Here is an 8,661-nt window from a genome sequence, read left to right on the forward strand (position 1 = left end):
TCTCTCTGTCTCAGCTTTGGCTCGTGAACAAAACACTGATTCCTCTCTGGTTATGGAGGCAGGGCGTTGCGCATGACTGGTTATGAAGGCAGGGCACTGTGTGTGTGGAACTCCAGCCTCCCCCGATAAATCAAACTCAGCTTCTTCTATGCAATGATAAAGTCTGTTCTCCTATATGGCTGTGAATGCTGGACCCTGAAGCCCTCCCTGCATTAGTCCCTAGACGGGTGTTACACCAGAATGCTGCGTGCAGTACTTAACATCAACAAGAGCGAGCTTAACAACAATCATCTGAATGGGGGTCACCAAGGGTGAGTGAGAAAATAGCATCCAGGAGAATGAGGCAGGAGCTGCCAGCCAGCAAACTGGTTCTGAGGGAACCAACACACTGGCGTCGGTCACGAGGGCGTCCCACACTAACATACGTGGACGTACTGAACAAAGATGCAGGAGCGGAAAGTACTGGCAAGCTAGCCAGATGTATGGAGGATCAGGAAGACTGGAATACTGATGGAGGGTTCGTCCGAGGACGACCTACAGAGAGATTCCGTGTGACTGGTTATGAATGTTGAGGTGAAGTTCACTTCAGCTTGGTCCAGACAGTCAGGGATTACATTACATTACAGTAATTTAGCAGACGCTAACTCAACTGTCTCTAATCCTGTTCAGCTCCTTAAGGAGCTGTTAGGAAACCACAGACCGGGCAGGAACAACGTTTATGACTCAACGAAGCCTCTCTACTCTGCTGTAGACCTGTCTGCCACAGGGGTTGGGTGGGGCACGCGGGAGGGGGGTGTGTGTGCGTGTGTGTCAGAGTACAGGGGAAGGATTGGGGGAGTTAATGGGGGTAAGAGGCAGAGAGTTATGAGGGGTGAGAGGTCAACACTACCTCACCCAACAGTGGCCTCCATTTTGTGGTATGTGTTAAATGAAACACATATGCAATACTGTGTGTGTAGACCTACTGTACCACACATGTGGCTTACTGTACACATACACAACCCAACAGAAGCCAGCCAGGGGAGACAGTTAGGGGGGTAGAGGGAGGAAGGAGGGAGGGAGGTGGGTGATGACGTGGTCCCTGGTGTCCATATGCTACAAGATCACTACCATAGACTTTATAGTCATATCATATGCTGTAGACCAGTGCCCCAAGCAGAGACACAGTCAATCTAGACAGAACTAACACTTTAGCAACTATGCTACACTGAGAAACGTTACTCTGAATGTGGTCAAGCCTACAGCAGCAAAGACAGAGAGATGGAGAGAAAGAGATCTTACCTTTGCTACTGTTCACTCTGAAGGATAGGTGTGTGTGTGTGTGTGTGTGTGTGTGTGTGTAAAACCCATACGTATCGGCATGCCCTCGTTGGGAGTCCAATCTGGGTCTCTCGTGAGAGACGCCGTTTTAACCAGCTACGCCGACGAAAAGCTAGCTCTTTCAAATGTTATTTATACTAGAGAAGTAAGTTAAACCAACACATCGTTACCTACTTGGGCGTCCGAGGACACGTTACATGCGTGTGTGCGTGTGTGTGGCAGGCAGTCCATCTGGAAGTGGTTCAGAAGATGAAGCCCTCCTCGATTTGAACGTTAACTCTCTCTCCGTCTCTATGTGGTGAGAGCTCCCTCTAGAGGCGAGGTGGAGGTAGAACATGATCTCTCCAGCCTCCTCTATGCAGACAGTGAGGTGGAATCACTCAGGGACAGCTGTGTCTGGATTCATAAAGATATGTTTTATTGTCAGAGGGATCTCTGGGCTGTGGACAGGTTAGGTTAGCTACAAGGTGATTGCAATTTCCAATGTTATAATCCACTCTTCAGACAACCAGTGATATAACCCACTCGATAATCCACTCTTCAGACACAGACACTGAATCCCACTCTGGTGTTATGTTAGTAATAGGTGAGATGATTTAATTAAGATATTATCTTAAGCATTAATGTCATTAAAGCTGCCTTAGTTTAGGCGTATGATTGTACTTTCTTGCTTTCACTATTACAGGCTATAACTTCATTTTAGCATATAACATCTTACCTTATAACATTTTAGGCATTAGTGCTTTTGAACTACATACTTGTTCTATTCATGCATTTTTCCCTAAAAGCCGTAATACAACCTGCAGGTAAGCGGTTCTAAAAGTACATCTCTTTAGGTAGAGTAATAAGCGCACTGGTCCTGGTAACGTTTGATATGTTTCTATACAGAGATCTGTCGATCACCGTGTGTGACTGAGACACAGAGGGCAGTCTGGAAGCTGAGGTTAAAAACATGACCATCATCGCCACGGCGGTCACCTGCTGCTTCTAAAAGTTAAAACTCCCAAATGAGGGACAGAAACAAAAATAGGGTTCCGTATTTTTAGGGAACCTTTTCGGGTCCTTAATGTACTCTATCTAGAGTGGCAAACAGCACCGTACACCCCGGAAAAGAGGTCTATCTAGAACCTTGGTGTTCTATATAGCACCCTTTTTTTAAATGGACTGCAGGTCTGATCTGAAGTGATTTGACACTGTGACATCATGCGATGTGTCCTGGTCGCGTTAGGCGTCGTGTTATCATCGGGCACTTGGTGTGGCGTGTTGAGGGTGGCGTGTTGGCTGTGGCGCATTGGGGGTGGCGTGTTGGGTGGGCGTTGGGTGTGGCGTGTTGGGCGGGCATTGGGTGTGGCGTGTTGGGTGTGGCGTAGGCAGCGTAAAGAATGTTTGCATATCTTCTACAAGGCATCTCAGAGGCAGACTAGCTGTACTCTACATCAACTCATGGGACGAACAGACGACAGGAAAACGCCGCGATGGAGAGAATGGAAGAAAGGAAGACGAACAACCAGAATAGATTGTTAATATGAGGAGCACAAACAGCCGAGATACAGTACAGTCATTTTGAGCAGCAAACCAGGTTATTTCTAACTCTTGGTGAAAACGTTAAGCAGCGCTATTCAAACAGCTGTGGCAGCTCACTGGACGTCTAGTTAGCTCTCTCTTGAGTGTCAGACACACATTAGATGATTTGGTTTTTGGTCCACGCTGCGAGGAAATCTAGTGTTTGAGAATTAGGAAGAAGAGAGGAGGATGGGAAGAAAGGAAAGGAGGAGAGGAAAGGAGAGGAGGAGGGGAGGACAGGAGAGGAGAGGAGGAATACGAGGAGAGAAAGAGGACGAGGAGGTGAAGAACAGGACGTTTAGTGCAGGATCTCCAGGAGAAGGCGTTTGAAATCTCCTCCACACTCAGAGTTGAGGGCCTCCTTCAGAGGAACATCGTACTTCTCCAGGTACAGGTCCTTCACCGTCTCCAGGTCGATCTGCCAACACACACACACACACACACACAAACAGGACTCATTAACAAACCTAAACACTCTAACACAGCTATACAGTGCCTATCTGGAGGTACTAATGTTGACCTGACCAAGCTACTGTATGTTCTAAAGGTGCTACTGTATGTTCTAAAGGTGCTACTGTATGTTCTGCTCCAGTGACATCACAGCATACCTCAGAACGGCCCACGATGATGCGGATCAGCGTGTCCTCGTCAGTCCCCGCCCCCTTCATTGCAGCGTTGAGACGGCGAGCAAAAAAGAGCTGAGGGTTCTTGGCACACCTCACTATGAATACACACACACACACACCATCAGATCACATCCTATCTGAAATGGAGCTGAGCGTTATCTACAGAGTAGTTTTAAGTATCGTTCTTGACTGAATAGTAACGAGTCATGTGGACTATGAATTCGGATTTTAGTTCACCGTGATGGAAATGAAAATGTCAACTACAGAGGTTCCCCACCCAGAGTGATGTAGCATTCCTTCAGTGTCCCAGTGGCCTCGTTGTCCACAGCGTCCAGAATGTCTGTCCCTGACAGCTGAGGAACAAAAACACACACACACACACACACACACAACAACGATAACAGCTGATCAAAAGCCTTCATCAGCACAGTCATTGTTAAGGTGATGAGAGGTTATTCATTCAGATCCAGAGCTGCTCAGATGTTGTCTCTCATACCGACTCGTAGATCTTGAAGGTGGCCTGGAGCTGCAGGTAGTTCCTGTGGGCGAGGATGAAGCTGAAGGTGGACTCATCAGTCCCAAAACGACCCTCCCCTGCCTGACATACACACACGCACACACACACGCGCACACACGCACACACGCACACACACGCACACACACACACGCGCACACACACGCAAGGTATTACTATTAACAAAATACTGTATGTTTTGTCGCTTATTACACGCTACTTACCAACAACATTAATACTACAGTATAGTGGTACACTTTATTTTGTGTGCTTGGGTTAGATCTATCTATCTATCTATCCATCCATCATTGGATTCCTAAATCTACCTAGCCAGTTTGGAGTTGATTAGTGTCGTTATGGAGAATAACCATAACACTGATGTGATTTTAAAATGATGCCAGTGGGGCTATGGGGTGTAAGACCGACCCCTAGGGGGCGCTGTTGTAAAGCAAACAACCTAAGCCTGGTGACATGGGGATAAAATAACCATGCAAAATTGTATTAACTTTTCAATGGTGGACTGGGCCTTTAAGTGTTATATGGTGCTGTTCTAAGAGCCCACCTCAAACAGAGCCGTGGCGTCCTGCTCAGCCAATTCCTCGTCCACCTCCTGACCCTCGTCCCGGCAAGCCTATCAGAACCAAGGGGAGGCGGGGTCAACGAGGAAGAGAGAGAGAGAGAGAGAAGGGGTGACGACAGAAAGAAGAAGAATCTGATGAAATTTCTTCTGCGTCAACATTCCAGTCCAGCCTGCCAATCAGAAGTCTGACATGGTCCGTCTGGCCGGGACTCTGGAATGTGAGTCAGGAGGGTGTGATTGTTTTGAACTCCAGTCAGGGGAAGGGGAAGTCAGCCAGGGTGGAGCAATGACAGAGATCAGGCATGAGGCCAGGGGGGGGGGGGGGGTGAGAAGTCTAATGAAGTGGATGGATGGAAATGGATAGAAGAGTAACTTTCTCTTTCTCTCTCACTCTCTCTCTCACACACACACACACACACAGTGAAGAGATGGAACAGCTCACCTGCAGCAGAGCGGTAAGAAGGTTCCTCACGTCTCCGCTGGTGTCGTCCTCAATGTCAGCCTCCAGGTCTCGCTCGTTCACTAGAGACCACACACACACACACACACACACACACACACACACACACACACACACACACACACACACACACACACACACACACACACACACACACACACACACACACACACACAGAATGAGAAAGCTCCACGTCTAGACCTCCGGCAGCCCCGCAGGAGAACATGAGTCATTGATTCTCGGGTAGTCCAGCCAGACCAGACACACCCTGACATTACAGCGCAGCCTTCGGCCCCCGCTGACCGCGGTCCGTCACCACGGAGACACGAGGCCGGGTGACCGGCAAGCTGGTGACTCACCCTGAGCGTACGCCTCCTTGTAGTTCATGATCTCCTGTTGGGAGGAGTTAGACAGAGAGAACAACAAATGTGGTTCATTCGAATTCGGCGCAGGTTTTGTTAAATATTTGTGTGTGCCCATGTGTGCATGTATGTGTGTGTGCACCGAGACCAGATAAGGGCCTGTGTGGTGCGATCTGATTGGCCAGCGGTCTCCTCCGGCTCTGACCTGATTGGTTGCGGTGCAGAGGATTTCGACCAGCACGGCCTCGTCAGTCCCCGCCCCCTTCATGGCCTTCCTCAGCTCCTTGGCGAAGTAGACAGCCTGCGGGTCCAGCATGGCGACCACAGCGTTCTCGAAACTCCCCGCCAGCTCCTTTTTCAGCACCTCCTCCAGCTCCTGGGGCAACGCAGGACACAGGGGGAGGGAGGGAGGGAGGCAGGGGGGGAGAGGAGGAGGAGGTGAGGATGGGAGACTCAAGGATTCGAGGATGTTTATTTGTCATGCAATGAGATGGGAGGAGGGGAGAGGAGAGGTGAGGAGGGGGAGGAGGGGAGAGGTGAGGAGGGGTGGGGCATTGACTCATCATCTTGTTTGCTGTGGGTACACAGCATGTGAGTTATCAGACTGCGTCGCAGTGACATCACGCAGGTTCTGAAACCGTGATGCGTGTGGGTCACAACAGAGCTCCGGTGCAACCCGTATGGTTCTGCAAGACATGTCCCGTTCACCGAGGTTCATTTTGTTGCATAACGGTGCCTATCGCAGGGCGACACGCCACTAAAATCGTATTAGTTCGCCAGCTGCCTTCCTGGTTTTCTGCAACTGTGACGCGCGCGCATCCCCAATGGTTCCAGGTCGATGGATGGAACATGATTGGTGGGGAGTGAGGCGGGAAACAATCATCTCCCAGGAGATGATGATGGTGGTGGTGAGGTGGATCTGTCATGTTGCTTCAGCCTATCGGGTGCTTCTAGATCTACAGGAGTGACAGGGGGGGTGAGGAGGACACTAATTGGCTAGCAGACCGCTGGCAGATGGTGTGGAAGGTGCTGATTTGACATTATTCAGTGGCTCTACCCCGTACCGCAATGTAATGTGTCACACAGTGACCTCACTACATCTAAAAACCACAGAAGAAGAACGGGAAATCAGGAAAGCAATATCTTCAAGCCCCTTCTCCAATGGAGCTCAGCCACGCCCTCACAGTTCAGGACTCACATCATCGTACTTCTCAAAGTACGCCTGCTTGAGCTCTATGCGCTGAGCTGCACTGCGATTGGCCAGGATTTCGATGATGGCCTCTTCATCAGTCCCTGTAAAGAGGAGAGGGAGGAGTTAGATATTCAATCTCTAAATTACAAAGTAAACGAGAAATGGTGTTCAGAGAGCACAGACCTCCGCCCGTGAATGCATTTCATGGCCTGTGTGCGAGCACGTGCGCTCGAGCAGGACATGTTTGGTATCGCTGCATTCGTTAGGTCGAGAGCTTCATGGACGTCAAGACGCCTCGTCTCTGTAACCTTCCCATGTTGAGATCTGGCTGTGTTATGTCTGGAGACAGACCACATGTCTCACACCTGCCGTAACGTCCACTCCATCAGGAGTTCTTCTGACGGACATGTCGGATGGCGGGTGTCGGTCACTTACCAAAACCTTTACAGGCCTTGCGGATGGCCTTGATGTCCACCAGCACGTCAAAGTCCTCATATGGAACGATGGTTGGCTGAGGGGACAGAGAGACATCAAACACTGATAAATATGACAGGTAAAGAAGATATTTGAAGATAATGCTAGTGTTATGGTTCAGGCCGGATCCGCCCCGGCTCGCCCCCTGCTCCCAGTCTGGACCCTCGCACCTGCCCCTGAGCTCCTGTGCCCCCTGGACCCTCCTGGACCCTGAGCACCTCCCCTCCCAGTGACTGCCCCTGCACTACCCCCAGAGACTTTAGCACATTGTTCACGTTGTCATCTGGTTTTGTTCTGCCTCCATTTTTTTTCGTCTTGTGTTCGTTGTCTTGTCTTCTATGTCTATGTTGGTTTGTGTCCTCCCAGCCCGAGCTCTAGACACCAGTCCCTCACTAGTCCCACGTCCACGTCACTCCAGTCCCTCTCCACTCCTGGCCCTCTAGCTTAGTCTTCCCTTTTAGCCCCTCCTTGTGTTTCTTTACTCCCCTCTCTAGTTCCCAGTCCCTAGTTCTAGTCCCCTCCTTTAGTCGTCTGGTCCCCTCTAGCTCCCCCTAGTTTTCTGCCCAGTCCCATTCCCAGCCTTGTTCCCTTCCCTTGTGTCCTAGTTCCCTCTGTCCTTGTGTATGTGTCTTGTTGGCATCCCTCCATGTCCGCCTCGTTATGTCTTGTTGCACACCTGTACGTCGTTATGTCTTGTTGCACACCTGTACGTTGTTCCTTGATTGTTATCCCAGAGTATATATGCCCTCCTGTCTCCTTTGTTCTCTGTGGGTTCATTGTCAATGTTAATGCGTTTCCTCCCAGTGTTCCTGTTTGTTTTGCCTTCTTGAGATTAAAACTTGCTGCCTGCCGTCTGCTTTTGGGTCCTACCTCCACCAACCACCCAACCTTAACAGCTAAGCTACTCTCAAATCAATACACAGGGCATAAAGATGATTGATTTAAACACTCTGGGAGTTAGACGTAGGGTTGATGTTATAATGTTTGGGGCATCTCCGTTTCTCCCCCGGCGGATGAAGGGTGCATTTCCCGTTAGCTGAGTCACGGGGCGGTCCGGTATTGATACAGAGCTGCGCGGCGCCGGTCCTGCCTCCTCGCCCACTCTCCTCCAATAACACAAAGCCGGGGTATTGATCTCGGGGAGAGAGTCTCGAGAAATTCCACAGAATCTGCCCCCTCTCATGCCGCACAGCCCAAACACCTCATTTTCCTGGATTATTCTATAGGCTGTAGAGCAGACTGTGAAAGATGCCTTCATAGCTTTTGCTCCACTCATGAAGCCACAAAAAAATGTGGGCTAATTTATCAACCGCATCAAATAAAATGTATTGAGCGTGTGTCTGACAAACGTGCTTGCTTTTAAGTTACCGAAGACAAATTGTGACCCATTTCGAAAACACTGATTTAGCCAAAGTCTACTCTAGACTAATTTTGTTCTAGTTCATCGGCTAAAATGACTTGAGAATTCTAGAGAATGTAAATTTGTTTAATCCGCACTTACTTGGACGTTGCCCATGTTGAGTGAGTCGTCGGAGCAGCAGCGTGTGTCAGACAGCCGGTTTGCTCTCCG

The 8,661-nt window shown here is 49.6% G+C and overlaps 1 protein-coding gene across 1 annotated transcript; it reads right to left on the bottom strand.

Annotated features, from left to right (window-relative positions):
- Window positions 1-1,752: 1,752 nt before the first annotated feature.
- LOC311315958 (annexin A13-like) lies at window positions 1,753-8,661 on the bottom strand. The gene is made up of 11 exons (XM_084446687.1): window positions 8,593-8,661; window positions 7,053-7,128; window positions 6,624-6,718; window positions 5,631-5,801; window positions 5,423-5,456; window positions 5,046-5,125; window positions 4,586-4,654; window positions 4,006-4,107; window positions 3,787-3,862; window positions 3,492-3,604; window positions 1,753-3,301 (listed from the first exon to the last, which is right to left on the bottom strand). The coding sequence occupies exons 1-11, from the start codon at window positions 8,605-8,607 to the stop codon at window positions 3,182-3,184; spliced, it is 951 nt and encodes a 316-aa protein (XP_084302813.1). The 5' UTR covers window positions 8,608-8,661; the 3' UTR covers window positions 1,753-3,181.

Source organism: Borostomias antarcticus (assembly GCF_949987555.1).
Source record: "Borostomias antarcticus genome assembly, chromosome: 12".
Taxonomy (NCBI): Eukaryota; Metazoa; Chordata; class Actinopteri; order Stomiiformes; family Stomiidae; genus Borostomias; species Borostomias antarcticus.

What these genes read in the sequence shown, in the direction of transcription:
- LOC311315958 (XM_084446687.1), bottom strand. An exon ending in CAAGGCCTGTAAAGGTTTTG is followed by an intron (nt 6,719 to 7,052) that starts GTAAGTGACCGA and finishes TCCTCTTTACAG; the next exon opens with GGACTGATGAAGAGGCCATC. An exon ending in CAAGGAGGCGTACGCTCAGG is followed by an intron (nt 5,126 to 5,422) that starts GTGAGTCACCAG and finishes TGTGGTCTCTAG; the next exon opens with TGAACGAGCGAGACCTGGAG.